General features: G+C 53.0%; 1 protein-coding gene across 5 annotated transcripts in view; it reads left to right on the plus strand.

The window, feature by feature from the left end:
• PAX2 (paired box 2) overlaps window positions 1–17,204 on the plus strand; it is a 90,946-nt gene extending 73,742 nt beyond the window's left edge. For 2 of the 5 annotated variants that reach the window (XM_047702970.1, XM_047702972.1), the window contains 3 exons: window positions 12,409–12,510; window positions 14,630–14,716; window positions 15,213–17,204. In XM_047702970.1, coding sequence (XP_047558926.1) covers window positions 12,409–12,510; window positions 14,630–14,716; window positions 15,213–15,334 — 311 coding nt within the window. In that variant the 3' untranslated portion in view covers window positions 15,335–17,204. Of the gene's footprint in view, window positions 1–12,408; window positions 12,511–14,629; window positions 14,717–15,193 lie in introns of all 5 variants that reach the window. The other 3 variants (XM_047702971.1, XM_047702974.1, XM_047702975.1) reach the window with 3 other exon arrangements.
• The last annotated feature ends 338 nt before the right edge of the window (window positions 17,205–17,542 follow it).

The raw sequence follows: 17,542 nt of genomic DNA on the forward strand, positions 1-17,542 counted from the left end.
TTCAGGGATGAGTCCTGGGGAAACCGGCCCAGCAATGCCCTAGCCCAACCTGGAGAGCCGACCTTATTGATATTCCTGCCACCTCCTGGCACCAGAGGCTGATTTCAAACTTCACCAGCCACTTGATACAGCTGTTCCACAAGGTCAGGACTGAGAGGAGAGAGGAGCCTGGGCTATTGTGTGGAGGGGAGAGGGGGGCCCAGTGGGCCAGGACACAGCTAATCACATTGCAAGCAAGGCTAGCTGCCAGTGTCTGGGGCTTGGCCTGATAGTCTCCCCTCCCCACCTTCCATCTTGGAACCAAGGAGAGAGACAGACTTTTCTGGGTGGTGTTTGCAAGTTCTGCCGAGATTTTAATTTCACTGCATCACAACTCAGCGAGCTGCCAAGTCAAGCTGGTTATTTAAATTTATCACCCACTTTCCCTTCCGCCGCTGGGCTGCTCGAGCTCAGTGGCATCTCTTCTCTCCAGCCCACTGCTCTAGGCTGCTGGTCTGGAACGGAGCCGAGTCTCTCCAAAGTGATAAGGAAAAGGGGACCAGCTAGAGGAAAGAGTGAGTTGGGGGTACTCTGGCCCCCGGCTGCCTCAGTTTGGCTGGTGGTGGCTGGTACCTTCTTCTGTCAACTTCTTACCCTTCCAGAGGATCCCATGGGGGCTGTCATCAACCCCTCAGTAGTCCCAGGGACCTCTGGACCAGGACTTCAGTGAATACTCTTGCTCCAACTGGATGCTGGTGCCTTCAAGTCTCCCATCACTGGTAGAAAAGAGCTCTTCATCCCCATGACCTTCACCTTGGCCTCTCCCTTCCTGTGTCTGTCCAGGTCTTCAGCCATAGAGGAACATGAAGGGACACAGGCAGCCGTGTTGATCTGGGAGAAGATGAGTACTAGTTTCAGGATGCCCCAAGTCCCTTGGAGAGGCGCCTGAGCATTTAGAGGGTCCCTTGTCCTGGTGGAAGTACACAGTGAAGAGGAGCACAGGCTCCCTACCCTGGAGGCCACACAGAGAGAGACAGGGAGTATGTGGCAGCTCTCCATGCTAACCCTAGCAGCCCAGGAATCCACCCGTCAGTCCTTGGAGCTGCTACCCTGAGCAGGCTTCACTCGCCTCCGGTGGGCATCGCCACCGAGCACTGGGAGAGCTTCACGCGAGGGTAGTTCTTCCATCCTCCTTTTAGTCCCAGAGAAGTAGTGGAGGAATTGAGATCCATGTCCAGAAACAAGCGGGCTACACCCCCCAAAACCCAGCTGGATAAAAATGTAACAAGAATTGTCAACACACAACCAAACCTCACGCTCTGGTGCCAGAAGGAGAAGAAACTCAAAAGCCAGAGCAGTAGGTGAGAGCCCGAGGGTATCACCCTGGAGCTGGACCGTACCTGGGGGAGACTGCGGTTATAACACAGTAGACAGGAGCCACGACCTTGGGTTCAAAAGAAGCAGGAAGCCAGAAGTGAGGATCACCCTGCATAAAGCCAGGAACAGAGCAAGACAATGCCGTGTGTGAAAGGGAAACACACAAATTATCCCAGTGGCCCAGGGAAGCAAGTGAGTGAAAAATCGTCTCCATGAAAAATGGAGTCCCCACTCCTGACCCTGGTTCAGGGTCCAAATTTATACCTGAGTATGTGGCAGGAACCCCCAGCCAAGACCTGACATAAAAAATTTGTCTAGGATAATAACCTACTCTGAAACCCCAGCAGGAACCAGGGCAAACCTTCTCTACAGAGACATTCCCGAACCTAGGGCACATGGAACCCCAGCAGTAAAGATGAGCTCACTACGAAAAATTACACCCCTCATGTAAATGCAAGCTATCATGAGGGGGAGTTAGCAGAAGCAAGAAATAGGACAATCAATACCCCTAAGAACTAGAGAGAACAGTCCAAAAGCAACTATAAAATAAGCATGTTTCATATTCCAAAGAAGATAACAGAAAAACATCAGTTTTGTGTTTATCTCGGATCTAGATCCTTCATCCCCTCCGCACCCCCCGCCCCCCGCCCCGGCAGCTCAGCCAATCTTCTGGTAAAAAAACCCAAAAAGGCCAGGAAGGAAGACCACAGCTATATATAGCTTATTGTTTTGGGGTCCAGGAGCCTCAGGCGCAGCCCTGAGAGTAGAGCCTGTCCCCTGCTTATCCAAGCTCCCAGGCTCAAGTGTCAGCACAGAATCGTCCCTTTGGAAAAAAAACGTCTGAACTTTGGAAAGCTAGGGACAAGGAAAACACAGTCCTCCTCAGTGAAAAAAAGAGCCTTCTTAGCTTCTCTACCCTCTGTGGATGGCAGTGGAGGGAGAAGGTGGTTTTATTCAAGCGTTTGGGAGAAACTTCTCTTGATGCCTTAAGGCTACAGCTTGGAAGGAATCCATAGCTGAGATCCAGGAGGAGGTGGGGATGCTTCCCAAAGGGGAGTGCCCAAGGGGGGAGAGGGAGCAGAAGCTTCTCCTGGAAGCTGGTAAGTTGGGGGGAGGTCAATAAGGCAAAGTTCAAAGCTGAAAAGCAGGGCTGACCCCCCAGGTCCTGGAGGCCTGTGAGAACCCTGCAGGCTCAGCTTCTGAGAAAGGGTTGGGAGCCCTCAGAAGCTCAGACTCCTTGCCCACATCTGGGATGGTCAGTGATGCGGCCTTTTAGCAGATAGAAATGTGGATCCTGGGAAACCCTCCTCCTCCTACTCAGGGAGTCCTGAGGACCTCCAAAAACTGCCTCTTTCCTGTAGTTAACAACCCCCTTCCAAGGGAACTGCACTTCCCTCCATAAAACAAACAGCTTAGCCCTTGGCCAGCCCCTCCGGGGGAGGAGAGGGCAATAAAGGCTGAGAAATGTTTCTAAAGGAGGCTGGGAGTCTCCTAGCCTTGTCTGTCGGCTCAAAGCCCCTGATTAGCTAGAGGAATTTAGGGCACTGACATCAGAGCTCCTCTCCAACCTTGAAAGGAGGGGGCTAGGGAAACTTCTGACATCTAGCAAGTCTAAGCCCTTTGCTGTGGAGGCCAAACCAAGCCAGAGGGCTTCCCCACACACCTGTGCGCCCTGGACCCTTCACTTAAGCCTGGAAGGCCCAAGAGTATGAAGCTAGCTTCCTTCAAACATCCCTGAGGCCTCCAGCCACATCCCCAAGGACCTCCAGCCCCCAGACCTTCGCTCTGATTTAATTATAGGGGCATTTCCATAGCAATGAGACATTGACAGATAATGCGGGTGCCCTGGGTTTGCAGCCTAGGGAGTCATTGGATCTGGGCTCTTTCCCTTCCTCCTTTATCCAGTTCACCTTTAGAGGGAAAGGATATTGAAAAGAAGGAGCACTAATCCACTCTAGGCCTGGGAGAGTCAGATCGGAATTGGAGCCAAATAAAAACTGTACCACCCCCAACTCCATCCTAATTCCACGTCCATGTCTGTGTCTACTAGCCATCCCCAGTGGTGATGGCCTGCCCATCCCAGCAGGGCACCTTAGACAGAAGCACATAGGGCTTCTAACGGAGCTGCAGAGGGGAGCAGAGTCCTGGAGAAGATGAAGAAGGTGTGAAAGGCTCCCAGGTACTTTAGCAAAGATGCAGTACCGTGGCCGCCTAAGCTGAGCTCAGATGTGGCCCATTACCTTGAGCTTTCATCTTGACTTCTCCCTTCACCTCTTCCCTCCACCCATGAGACCCAAAAACTGAGCACCCCAAAAGGACTGTGCTTATTCCTCCACAGCTAGGGCTCACTGATCTATGTAGAGATTAGGGAGTGGGGCCAGTTTTAATAGGAATCAAAATATTTTTAAGAAATCAGTGATCTTTATTTCAAACACATATAGTAGCCAACTCAGGCTAACGAAGGGTTGCCTAATAGCACTGGGTACCGTTTTCATGATTAGCTAGGTTATGGAGAACCTCTCAGCTCTTATTCGGTTGTTTAGAGATGCTTGGGGTATCCCAGAGGACATTTCTCCAAAAGGAGGGGGGGGGTCCCCTGACACTGAGCTTGTTTACTCCATTATTTGGCACTTTCTAAGAAGAAAAGTTTGGCTAAGTAAAAGTAAATCAGTCAATTCAATCTTTTCTGAATGACCAGAAATCCTAAATAGTGGTATCCCAATGAATATTATAGGTATGCTTGGGACGAAGGGCTCAGAAGTCTCCTGATGGCCTCAAAGGCCCCCAGATAAGACCCAAAGGCCTGTTTGCCCCAGAGAATCAACTAACCCTCAAGGGACAGGAAGATACACACCCCCACCCCCGCCACCCCCCCTACACACACTGCTTCCCTAGGGGGATCAGAATCTTTCTTTCCTTGCTATCAGCCTCAGGACAAACAAGCCAGCCCTTTTCAACCCTGAGCTTGGGGAGGCAAGCCCTGCCACTAGTGTTACTTCTGAGAGGGCTTTGCTCCCTTCAGCCTGGAATCCCCCCACTCCTCCACAGTGGCGGCTGGGCTGCCAGGCAGGGAGGGAGGAAGTCCGAGGGCCGCTCCCAGAGCGGCCTAATGCTCCAGCAGCTTAAGTGGCCCTTCTCTTTGGGATTAGGGTTTCACTTACACACAGCGCCTGAAAAACGCTGTGCTTTCGGAAGGATTAGAGCTGACAATTCAGTGCACTCAGGGAACAAAATAAAGCCGGAGAGGAACTGGGAGACCTGGAGTATCAGGAGACTGTGCAAACAGGCTTAACCTCTGCCCACCCAGCAAGAGGGTCTCCCGTGCTCTGAGCCCATCCGTGAGTCGGAGCCGGCCTCCTCGGCACCCGCACCTGCCCACGTGCGATTTGCTCTCGTTGCTAGAGAAGGCAGCTTGGGAAGTGAAGGAGGAGAGGGCTGGGATGTCGTCCCCTCTCTCTGAGCCGCAGTTTCCTTCACTAAAAAATAGCCAGACTCCCTCGCAGGCCTCTGCAGATGTGATACTGGCCCTCACTGCCTAGCCTTCTCCCAGGATCCCGAGGCTATGGCTATATCCGCCATCCGGCAGAGTTTAAAGGAAGCCACCTCTTGGGGGGCCCTAGGCCAGCAGGTGACCATGGCCCAGAGAAGGGCAGTGTGCTGGAAGGAGAAGGAGCGGGAACAGCCTAACTGGTTGTACCCAGCTAGTTGGCTGTCAGGGTGCAGACCTTCCCGAGCCCGCCCAGCTATGGGCGGCTAAAGGTCCAGCTGTAGGGGAGGCAAGATCAGCTGGGAGAGCAGCCACCTGAGCTGGGGGCACAGCCCCCTCTGCTGGAACCCAGGGCAGACAAACCTCAGAGGAAGCGCTCTGGGGCCAACACAGCACCTGGGACTGGCAGCTCTCACTCAGGTATCCCTGCTCCCCCTCACCCCCAACCCAGGAGAAACCTTGGAGAGGATTCAGAAACATGGGAAATAAGAAACCAAACGAAACATGTAGAAAACTCTTTTCCTCTCCTTTAAAAGCAGCTTTTATGGATTTAAAGTTTGTGGCTTCAGTATATTATGTAAATTTGGATTGGTCATAAAGTGATCATTATTGGTACAGTCAGTATAAACGTACAGTATATGTAGACAGTAATTACAAATTTAATAACTGTATTCTTGGAAGTATTATAAATGCTTGTGTCAAAAACAGGCACAGACTGCCAACCTTGGAGCGATCTAACGTCTTCATCTTCACCACCTTATGAGAAGCAGACAAAACTTGAGAATAGGATAGTAAAACAAGAGTTATGTTTTCTGGCCTTAGGGTCCTCCATAGTGTCAAGTGGAGAGCAGAAGTGCTCATTTTCAGAGAACGATGCTGAGGAAAAGCATCTCCACACTCACTGAATAGAACTTCTGCTGTATAAATCTACGTCTAATAAGTCTTGTGGTCTGAGTCATCACCGGGCCGCGCTGGTGGCTGCCTTTGTGTTATTTCCTGGGTCTTCTGGATGCCGACGTTCTCGCTTGCGATCAGCCTCTCTGCCCCTCTACCTGTTTATTTGCTGTTCTTTGTGTGAGCTCGTCCGTTGGTACAATTCAAGTGCGTTCAGACGAATCGGTGTCTTTCTTATGCCAAAGAACTGGTTCTTTTGGTTTGGGAAAAAGAGTGTTTATCCATCTTGGAGTCGTGAATACTTCTAAGAGTATGATAAAAGCTGTCTAGATATTATGTATGTGTACCTATAACATTTGATGTATGGCTTTATATGGGCTCTGTGAAGCGAATCCATAGAGTCCTATGGGATCAGTGAACCCCAGTTTAAAATCCTTGCTGTAGAAAATGGAAGAAGCCAAAACATGCAAGCAACAAGAAGCAACAGGATGTTGTTTTAGGAAAGATTCCCCTAGCATAACCCCAGGTTACTCTCCTGGACCAAATACCTATTTTCTGAGTCTGTAATATTCAAGGACATCATTCCAGAATCAATTCCCAAGTATACTGCTTGTTCTGTTCATCCAGAGTCTGCCCTCTACTCTCTGTGGAATCTTGAACATAACACTTAGCCCCTCTGGGTTTCAGTTTTTCATCTATACTGTGGGGATTAAAAACAGATCAGCATCATTGATTGATACAAGGATCAAAAGAGATAAGACATAGAAAATATTTGGGATGGTGCCCAGCTGTAGTAGGTGCTCAGTGAGGGCTAGCTTAGTCTAGCTGAAGTAGAAACGCAACTCTGCCCTTGAATCTTAGAGCTGACAAAACAGCATAAATTGTCTGGGGGCTGAAATTTTCCAATTTCTTAATAAAGTCATTCACTTTGCTGTTCTCTGTACTTGTAAGAGGAACTGCACTTAGATTCTCCAAAACCGTTGATTCGATCTGGCCCATTTGCTAAGGAATGTCTGACAGAAGTGCACTGTCTGATTCAGATGCAGTGATTGCTGTAGAAATCGGCTGTAGACTCTTTGGGGACTTCCGCAGTTGAACTGAGAAGACATCTTCATCAAGTACAGTGCTTCTCACACTTCTGGGTACTTTAAGATTCCCAACTACTGCTGTTTCTTGAAGAGCCTCTTTGTTTTTTAGAAGACTCTCCAAGGAGATTAATACTCCACCCCGTGGAGTTTTGTCACAGACTTTTTGTGTCAGTATTTTATTCTTTATGTTTTTTTTTTTCTTGCCTCGTCTTAATGACGACAGTGACGATATGAGATTTTTGCTTGTTGGATGACTTCTTTTCATTTCCTTTGGCTCTTTTGAGGATTATCTGGCTTCATGTTGTCATTCAAAGGCAGTGTGCCACAGACATAGCTTCGAATGTGGGCTCTCTGGTTTACTAGCTCTGCGGCCATGAGGAAGTCATTACACTCTGTGCCTCCATTTTCTCAACTTGGAGACAAGGAAGTTAGATCATCTTGAAGGTTCATCCATCTTTAAAACTTTGTGACCTTAGGAAACAAGTGTCCCCCACGAAATGCCCATCCCCTGGTAATATGTGGGGTTTTGTTGTTTTTTTTTTTTTTAAGATTTTATTTATTTATTTGACAGAGAGAGCGAGCACAAGCAGGAAGAGAGGCAGGCAGAGAGAGAAGGGGAAGCAGGCTCCCTGCTGAGCAGAGAGCTCGATGTGGGCTCAATCCCAGGACCCTCAGATCATGACCAGAGCCGAAGGCAGAGGCTTTAACCCACTGAGCCACCCAGGCACCGCCCCCCTTTTTTAAGATTTTACTTATTTTTTTGAGAGAGAGAGAGGGCATGAAAGGGGGGAGGGTCAGAGGGAGAAGAAGACTCCCTGCTGAGCAGGGAGCCTAACGTGGGTCTTGATCCCAGGACTCTAGGATCATGACCTGAGCAGAAGGCCCTCGATTAACGAACTGAGCCACCCAGGCACCCGGTTTTGTTTTTTTGTTTTTTTTTTTTTTTAATTCATTTGTGATTCTTGGTGCTGTTATCACATTCCTGGGATCGTGGATGAGCAAATCACCTTGCCACTTCCTGTCTACTGTTGGGCGGCACATACTTTGTAACTGGTGCATTTTGCTATGTCACTGTTTTCTCCTCTTCCGGTGCTTTTGCTTGTTTGTTTTGAGGGGGTGGTTGTGCTGACAGTCTTGGAGCCCCTCTGCTCTCCTCTGTCCATCCGTCGGCAGGGCTCTGTTGATTCTCCTTGCACACATCCCATTACCCATTCATATTTCTCACTAAAAGAAGCTTGCTCAAAGAATGCTGCTGGGCAAATGGCATGATGGTCTTAGTAATTTGAAAACTTCCTGCAGTATATGTTTTCCATTATTGACAATGGCGTTCCAGAAAAATATATGGCTCTGGCAAGAGTTTGGTCAATTTTTTCCTCTTCTTCAGGTGTCCCCTGTGTACTAATGAAGCCATTGAGAGTGCTTTGTATGCAGTGGCTTGTACCTCAGTTGGTTCAGGGGTCCTGACGGGCACCTCTTTGTGGTGATACTGATGTCACAGGAGACAGCGGCACAGCTGTGTGCGGAACACCAGGAAGTCAGTACGCTTCTTCCTCATCATGGGCCTCTTATCTCACATTTTAAAAATGTCTGAATAGCACTTCCCAGATTCAGTGTTTTTTTTTTTTTTTTTTAATGATAGCAAACCCTGATTTCAAGGCACACTTCTTTTTTTTTTTTAATTTTATTTATTTTTTTGACAGACAGAGATCACAAGCAGGCAGAGAGACAGGCAGAGAGAAAGGCAGAGAGAGAGGAAAGGAAGCAGGCTCCCGGCCAAGCAGAGAGCCCGATGCGGGGCTTGATCCCAGGACCCTGGGATCATGACTTGAGCCGAAGGCAGAGGCTTTAACCCACTGAGCCACCTAGGCGCCCCCAGATTCAGTTTTTTAACTAGAATTTAGAAATGTGTCTTTCAGTGAACAGTTCTCTAGGCGACTTCCAGCACACAGAAGTTTCTGTATGCTCCAAGTTAGCCTGACTGTTTTGCGAGAGGAAAAGCCAGTAGAAATAACCATCGTTTATAGAGTAAAATCCAGGTTAGCTGGAGACACCTTTCCAGGAGTCCGACCTTTCTTCCTCTCTCCTGAAGCCAGGTAGGGAATTGTATGACAAAACCTTAGATTACAAGGAATTCATCCGTGTCATGTTGTAGGAACCAGGTAGCTGAAAATTGGAATTTGGGTACATTTAAATTCCTGTTTTTAAAGAAAGAAGCATCCCGAGTGCCTGGGTGGCTCAGTTGGTTAAGTGACTGCCTTCAGCTCAGGTCGTGACTCTGGAGTCCCAGGATCTCTGGAGTCCCAGGATCGAGTCCCGTATCCATCGGGCTCCTTGCTCGGCAGGGAGTCTGCTTCTCCTCCTGACCTCTCTCCTTTCATGCTCTCTCTCTCTCTCTCTCATTCTCTCTCTCTCTCAAATAAATAAATAAAATCTTAAAAAAAAAAAAAAAGAAGAAGAAGAAGAAGCATCCTTCTTTTCCTGGCTGTTTTGTAGGCATTAAGATCAGGGACCAGGAGGAATTGACTTTCTATATCTTTCTCATTGCAAAACCTCTAACTCTTCCCCAACTCTCCTTTGTCCTGGGGGCTCTTGTCTAATAAATGCCATATTATTCATCTCTCAGGGAACTGATAGATATTGCTGTCCTCATCCACTTCAGACCCACACCACTGAGAGACAGACAGGAGGAATGAAACTTTTAACAACAATAGAAGTCAGTGAAAGAAAACCCACAACAATGCAGATGCAGATTCTTTCCTCTGTCTCCCTGGGAGTCTGAAGTGATCTCTTGTCTGATGGTTCTGCTCTGTCGTCTGATCTTGAATTCTAGGAAATGTAGGATCTTTGTTGTATTGGACAGGTATCAAGGAGAACCATTCTATCGCATGATAAAATGAGTCGTAATAAGTCACTGTCCTCTCTCTCCATCCTATAAAGATTCATGATCCCTTGCTCAAACTGTTTTTAGAGAAAAAGCAGATCTCAGCACGTGCATTTTATCCCAGCCTTTACCTCTTCAAAGGAGACCAGCACACATGAAACAATTAGAAAACTGTACAACCCACCTGGAGTTGGCTAGAAGTCCAACAGAGCAATAGAGAATCAATCAGTAGGGTATTTACTGAGCATCATTTTATTAATTTCTCAACTATGCAAGACTGAACAGAAGACAGGGCCCTGCCCTCAGTTTGATTATGGTCTGTTTGAGGAAGTAAGCCACCATACGGAACAGGTCCAGTGCCTTACAAGAGATAATGACACGGTCAACCAAGCAGCACAGACATTCTAGAAGTTTAGAAGAAAGAAACTTCCCTGAGGGGTAGAATGGTAGGCATTTTAAGGCTGGAGGTGGAAAAAGAGGGAAACTATGAGGAAGAAGAAGAAAATCAAACAGCGAAAGCACAGAGATGTTCCACAGCACATACGCTTGTGAAAACAGTCCAGTTGAACCAGGCGGAGTGAGAGTCAGCGCTAAGAAAGTCAGGTGGGAGAGTACCCAGGAGGCTTTGAAAGCCTGGCAGGGTGGAGGTTCCAACTGTGGCCTACAGAGAATCAGCGGTGGTTTGCACAAGGGCAGTGATATGTTGAGAGCAACGTTTCCTGGGGACTAGCCAGACAGCCACAAGTGGGATAGACTGGAGGGGCAGGAATGTGCGTGCAGGGAACACCAGCAAAAGCACCGTTATGGCAGACCAAGGGTGGGGGTGGGGGGCTCAGGAGCTGAGCTCTGGAGGCTCTAGAGGAAATGGAGATGGGACCAATGGAACAGACATTGCTCAGGGGAATCGGGAACACCTGGTGACTGACTTCATCCAGAGTGGAAGGACCCAGGCTATATCAAGAAGGACTTCAGGGAGCCTGGGTGGCTTGGTTAGTTAAGCGTCTGACTCTTGATTTCAGCTCAGGTCATGATCTCAGGGTTGTTCAGGATTGTGAGATCAAAGCTCTGTGTTGGGCTGGGCATGGAGTCTGCTAACGATTCTCTCTCATGCTCCTTACCCCTCCTCCCTCCTGGCCTCCCCCCGCTCTCCACCGCTTGTGAATGTGTGCGCGCTCTCTCTCTCTCTCTCTCTAAACAAAAGAGGATTCCAAAGATTTTTGGTTTGGTGGTCTTCAAGAAGGTCTTCAACACACCTGATTGGGGGGGGGAGATGAGTTTGCTTTTATTCCCCTTAGGTCTGAGGCGACAGTGGGACAGCTAATGAAAATGTTCAGCAGGCAGCTGGAAATACAGAAACCTGAGCTGTAGCTCTGTATACTTAGGGGATGATGAATCACTCAGATGTGTTAAGGGAGGAATGAAGAAACATCTCAGAAGAGTAGGAGATGAGGTGAGATTCAAGGAGAGAGTGGCAAGGAGAGCCGGGGTGTTTTGGAATAGCCATAGGGAGGATGAAGACCAGGGCAACTGAAGAAAAGAAAATGTACTGGGCCAGATATGCAGAGTTCTGTGACTTCTCGCAGCCACCCTTCGCCTTCTCAGGGCCAGACAGAGGCGCTACAGTGGGGGAGTGGCATAGGCTGAAGAGGAGGATGAGGGGGATCTGGAGAAGATAAATGGGACCCAGGCACCACGTTTTCTCTAGCGCATGGAAGTGTGGGAAAGGGAAGAGGGCAAATTATTGTCATTAAAGATTGGGACATATATTGCAAGGCAGGTGGTGGTCCCTTCATGGTGATGGAGGGGACAGGCAAGGAAAAGAGGCCACTCAGGTGTAGCTGTGTCCCAGAGAGGTCTTTGGACTCGGGTGGTTCCCTTATATTGGCTTGCCTTACCTTCCCTCCAGGACACTGCTAAGGGAAGTCCTGCCCTCCACCCTCCAGACTCTAGCCAGTAGAAGTTTCCAGGGACAGAAGTCCCCAGCTGGTGGGGGGGCACATTTTGCTCATTGGAACTTTATCCAATCCACTTGAACTGTTGGCTCAAAACTCCCGATTTTCACTTCAGAGATGGTTTTCTATTGTTTAAATGCCATAAACACTAACAGCAAAATAGCTCCCTAGTGGCACAACCCCTCCCCCTCCCACCGCCCCCTCCCCAACTGCCTGCTTGCCACACCTGCCAGGCCCTGCACCTGCAGCTCTACTTAGAGAGGACAAGGAAGACCCATCAGCCCCAGCATGGGTTGGCGGGGGGGGGGGGGGGGTTATCCTCCAAGCCTGAAGGGAAGACGGGGTGCTAGAGAGGCGAGCAAGATGATAGAGGTCCATTTGGTTACTGGAGAAACCACAGCTGACTCTCTTGCCAGAGAAGAGGAATAAAAGCAGGTCGTCTCCCTCCCTTCTCCATCTGGGTTTGGGCTACAAAGGGACACATGCAAAGCTAAACACAGGCATGTAAAACACGCAGAGAGACACAGAGTGCTACACAGAGCAGAGGTGCACAGCCCGTCACAGGACATTTGGGGAACAAGCTTAAACCCGTGCAAAGACACACCTGGACCCGCTCATTCAGACATTCTCCCACGTATCTGCACACAGCTCTGTCCTCTCCAAGAGTTTCCTCCCCACGAAGTACCCTGGTGGAGCAGAGGCAGGCCTCTCTCTTCCAGGCCTCACCCCTTCCCCTTTGTGTTTTTCCAGGTCGTGACATGGCGAGCACCACTCTGCCTGGTTACCCCCCTCATGTGCCCCCCACTGGCCAGGGAAGCTACCCCACCTCCACCCTGGCAGGAATGGTGCCTGGTAGGTGACAATACTGCAGCTGCCCAATTTAGGTGGGGGTAACTAAATTGTGGGTGAGCTGCCATGGGCTCAGTAGTCTGGGGGTGGGGGGATCCAACATCCCTTCCCCCCAAAACTGTTGGGGATGCTGTTCCATCCCTTTGTCTCCCTAGAGGCTGCAGTTGGTCCCTCATGAGCAAGCCAGGGAGGGAGTTTGCAGAAGTGGCTCTTGTGTGCTCCCACTGTACATCACGGCCCCTCCACAGGGCCCGCCCACCTGAGCCTGTGCCCCGGGAGCACTGAGCCTCAGCTCCTCTCTCAGCGCCCCAGCCCACCCCCAGCCAGCTGACACTGCTTGGAAGAGCCTGCCCTGGTTTCCATGGAAACTTGGAGCCAAGAACCATTTCCAGGGGCATTGTCAGTCACTCAGACAAAGCCACCCTGGTCCACACCAACCCGCAGGGAAAACCAGTGTGGAGAATTGACCCCACCCCAGGGAGAGGAAGGAGCTAGTCCCTAAGGAAGTAGAACAGAGAAGACAGGCTATGGCAGGACCCAAAGATACTGGCTTCAGAGAGACAAGCTAGAGCACCATATCTCCTCAGAGGTACTGGGGCCCTCGTTCCTCCTGAGGAGCTGGGTCTGGACTGTGTGGATCAGAGAGGTGGAAGCCACACTTAGGGTCTGAGGAGCCCAGCTGGAGGTTGTGCTCTTCCCAGCCTCTCACCCCTGATTGAGAGCTGGGCTTGAAGCCACAGAGTTGAAGCTTCTATTAGCAGAAACACCAACAAACTCTTGTCTTAAAGAGGGTGAGACTCGCTGGACCTGCAGCCCACCCCTGCTGGTGGCCCTCCCCTCATGCACAACCCTTATGGTGGGGGAGGATGAAAGAGGGTGACTGGCCCTATTCCTGGATGTCCATTCAGGGACAGCCCTGGCTAAACAGAGCTTGGGGGGATGGGCAGTGGCAAAGAGGGTGCTGCACCACAGGGGCTGAAGGGAGTTAGAGGGCCTGGCTAAGGAGAGCTGGGAGGTGTGGGGGAGGGGATCCCTGCCCAGATCTGGAGTGGGGGCAGAAGTGTCTTCTGGGAAGGTCCAAGCAGTGAGCAGGTGGAGGCTGGAGAAGGTCTTAGAGAGGTAGGGGTGAGGGAGGGGGTGTCTGCAAGGAGGTGGGGATGAGGGGAGCAGCAGAGAGCTCATGGTGGCAAGGGGGGAGTCGTTAAACAGAATCTAGTGCTGATGAGGAAATTACACTTGTTTCATTAGCGATGGGGAAGGAGATAGCTCAGTTCCTCTTGGTCACAGTTGAGCTCAGAAGCTCATTATCCTGCTGCACGCATGCTTTCCCTCCTCGTCAATAAACAGGCTTTCCAGTGGCTGCATCCCCCACCCCCACCCCAGCTCCCTCTCGGAGAGGGGCCCCTTCTCCTCTACTTAACCCGCGGTTAGGGATCACTGTAAACAGTCTGGGGTCATCACACAGGAGAAAGGGCGAGGGGGAAACCCGGAGGCCTGGCCTTTCTCCCGCGGAGGGAGGGAAGCTGCTTCCGACGGCTCCCAGCCCACGGGGCCCTCGGCTAACCGCCCGTGGACCGGCGGAGAGTCCACCTGCTTCCCACCGCCTCCTCCTGCTGCGTGGCCAGCGTATCCAATCCCTCGAGGGAAAAGCGGAAGGGGGGTGTGTCCCAGCAGAGCCCCCACCCCTTGCATTGGCACCTTGCTGAGATGCCAGTCTGAGGACTTTCTGGGACAAAGTGTCCCAAGGGCCTTCCTTCACCACCTTCCCCGGCTTCCATCCTGTGGGGCTATGGTTCCTAGAACCAGAGTGTCCACGCCCCCCAAAGCAGCGGGGTAGGCGCACAGGGACCAGAACAAACCCTTCCCCGATGGCCCAGAGTGCCTCCTTGGGGGAGCCCCAAGCCCCCGGGCCCGTGTCGGTGCTTCTGCACCCGCCCCACGACGGGCTCTCCCCACGCGGACCCGGTGGACTGCTCTGCCTCTGTCTGCCCTCACACCTTCTGCGGGGTCGCCCTGAGCGCCGCACCTGCACCTCGGACCCCGGGGGAGGCCGCTGACGAGGCACGTCGGGTCCGCCCCGGCGTTGGGCTTGTCTGATCTCCACTCCCCCACCCTCCCGCAGGGAGCGAGTTCTCCGGCAACCCGTACAGCCACCCCCAGTACACCGCCTACAACGAGGCTTGGAGATTCAGCAACCCCGCCTTACTAAGTGAGTACGCCACCTGGCTGGCCGGCGGCTCAGCGCGTCCGCCGGTGGGCCAGCTCAGCCGGGCTGCCTCCCGACGCCGGTCTGACTCCCCGCGACCAGACCTTCGGGTGCCGGGCGGACGCGGGCTCGTTAGTGCCGCACTGAAGTCCCGGGATGCCTTGAGGACGCCCGTGCCTCCCGCCCCTTCCCTCCTTTTCTCTCCCTCCCCCGGGGCTAGAAGGCTCTCCGCCGCCCCCACCCACCCTGGCTCCCTCTGGAAGGCCCCCAGTCGGGCGGCGGCGGTCACCGATCCATCGGGTCCCTCTCCCACCGGTGAATGAAGCTCTCCCGAGGGCGACCGGCCCCGTGACCCAGCCAAAGTGTCCCTGCCCCGAGTCCGCCAGACCCCAGCCCCGGGAGGTCTTTGCTTTTCTTTCCTTTTTTGTTCTCCTGTTTGTCCTCTCACCCAGCCCATTCTTCTCCTGTGTTAACTTCCAGGTTCCCCTTATTATTATAGTGCCGCCCCCCGGGGCTCCGCCCCTGCCGCTGCTGCCGCTGCCTATGACCGCCACTAGTTACCGCGGGGACCACATCAAGCTTCAGGCCGACAGCTTCGGCCTCCACATCGTCCCCGTCTGACCGCCCACCCCGGAGGGAGGGAGCACCGACGCCACGCGATGCCTCCCGGCCACCGCCCCAGCCCCACCCCCATCCCAGGAACCCTGCAGCCCTTCACACCACCCAGTCGAAGGCCGGACAGGACTGGTGGAGCCGCGGGCGGGACCCTCAGGCCCGGGCCCGCCGCCCCCAACCCCGCCCGCCGCCCCTCCCCGCCTGCCTGGACTGCGCGGCGTCGAGAGGAGGGCGCGCCCCAGCTCGCTCCGGCTAGGCCCGAGCCCGCCCCGGAGCGGACCAGCCACACCGCCCGACCCTGGCCGGGCCCGCCGCTGCGCGCGGGGGACACGTTTCTGTGACACACAATCAGCGCGGACTGCAGCGCGGCCCAGCCCGGGCGCAGCCCGCCTCAGACGCTCCGGCGCCGGGAGGCTTTGCTGGAGGGACTGGGCGAAGGAAATTAAGAACGAAACGATTTTCTGCAGAAGGAGGAAGAGCCCCCTGCCGAACCCTCGGGGAAGAGCCCTTACCCTAGCGCTAGCCGGACTGCCCCCACCTTCCGAGTGTGCCCTGCCCCAGGAGGTGGCATGGAATGGGGGCGTGGGGTCATCAGGTCTTTCCGAAGTTGGGACCCAAGGCACGCAGGCCCCAGCAGCGCGCACCCACCGAGCCCTAGTAGGGAAGCCCTTGGCTCTTCCCTACTCCACCTGAACTGCCTGGTTCCCTAAGGTCCAGACACTCCTACTAGTGACCGGACTCTCAGCCCCACCTTGCCCCTACCTCAGCGTCTTTTCCATCAGCCGACCTCCCATTCTCCCCTCCTGCCGGTCCTTTTCCCATCCCACGACCCTCCGCATCTCTCCTCCTTAACTCCTCGCCCCTTCGGAGGCTCTCCAGTCCGCAGGACCAGTTTCCGTAGGCCTCGGGCACTGGTCTTGCCCAGCGGCTACTGGATGTCCCCTCCCCCGACACAGACTCGCGATCTGCCCGTAGTAGGAGCCGGTTCTGAGCTGGTGTCTGGGGCGGGGTGGAAATGGGGGCTGCCCAGTCCAACCCCCCCCCCTCACGACCCCCAGCCTCCTCTTCCGGCAGGAACTGAACAGAACCGTGAAAAGTCTACATTTATTTAATATGATGGTCTTTGCAAAAAGGAAAAACAAAACAGAAACTCAACAGGATGCTGCTTTGTAGAAAGACGGTGTGTGTCGTGTGAAGGCGAACCCCTGTGTATATAAGCCCGCCCCACCGCCCCGCCCCGCCCGGTAGAGTCCCCGCTGCCCGCCAGCCCTGCCTGTAGATACGCCCCTCTGTCTGTGCTGTGAGAGTCGCCGCTCGCTGGGGGGGAGGGGGGGACACAGCTACACGCCCACTAAAGCACAGCACGTCCTGGGGGAGGGGGGCATTTTTTATGTTACAAAAAAAATTACGAAAGAAAAGAAATCTCTATGCAAAACGACGAACATGGTCCTGTGGACTCCTCTCGCCTCTGTTTCGTTGGCTATTTCTCTGTAATTCCGTGTTCTCGCTCTCCTCGTCTCTCCGCATCTCTCCCCTCTCTCCATCTCTCTCTGCCCCGCTTCTCTCCCCCTCTGTCTCTGTCTCTCCGTCTCTGCCCCTCCCTCGGCCTCTCCCCCAGCCCAGCCCAGGCCGCCTGGCCCACGCAGGCCGGCTCTCAGGCGGCAGCTCCAGCCCCCGGGGCTCGCCGCTCCGGCCGGGCACCGTGGCGCCCTGGGCCGCCGGCGGCCGGGCCGCCCCGCCCCGTAGTTGCTCTCTCGGTAGCGGCGATGCGCCCTGCATGTCTCCTCACCCGTGGATCGTGACGACTCGAAATAACAGAAACAAAGTCAATAAAAGTGAAAATAAATAAATAAATAAATAAATATCCTTGAACAAATCCGAAAAGGCTTGGAGTCCTCGCCCAGATCTCTCTCCCCTTCGAGCCTTTTCATTTGAAAAGGAAAACGAGAAGAGACTAGTTTAAGGGATCTGCCGGCGCCCGGCAAGGCTCCCGTGGCCCGAGCGGGGCGGCGAGAGCACTGGGGTTCAAACCCCGAGGCCCGGTTCGTCCCAGTCCCTGTGGAGCTGGCCGGGCAGGGGCCCCAGCCCCAGGACCCAGCCGAACCCTCGAGAGATCCCCCTGACAGCTCTGGTCTCCTGAGCCACTTTCAGCGCGTCGGTTCGTTTTGATTCTTTTCTTTTTCTTTCTTTCCTTTTCCTTTTTTTTTTTTTTTT

This window comes from Lutra lutra, chromosome 14, assembly GCF_902655055.1.
Source record: "Lutra lutra chromosome 14, mLutLut1.2, whole genome shotgun sequence".
NCBI classification, from domain to species: Eukaryota; Metazoa; Chordata; class Mammalia; order Carnivora; family Mustelidae; genus Lutra; species Lutra lutra.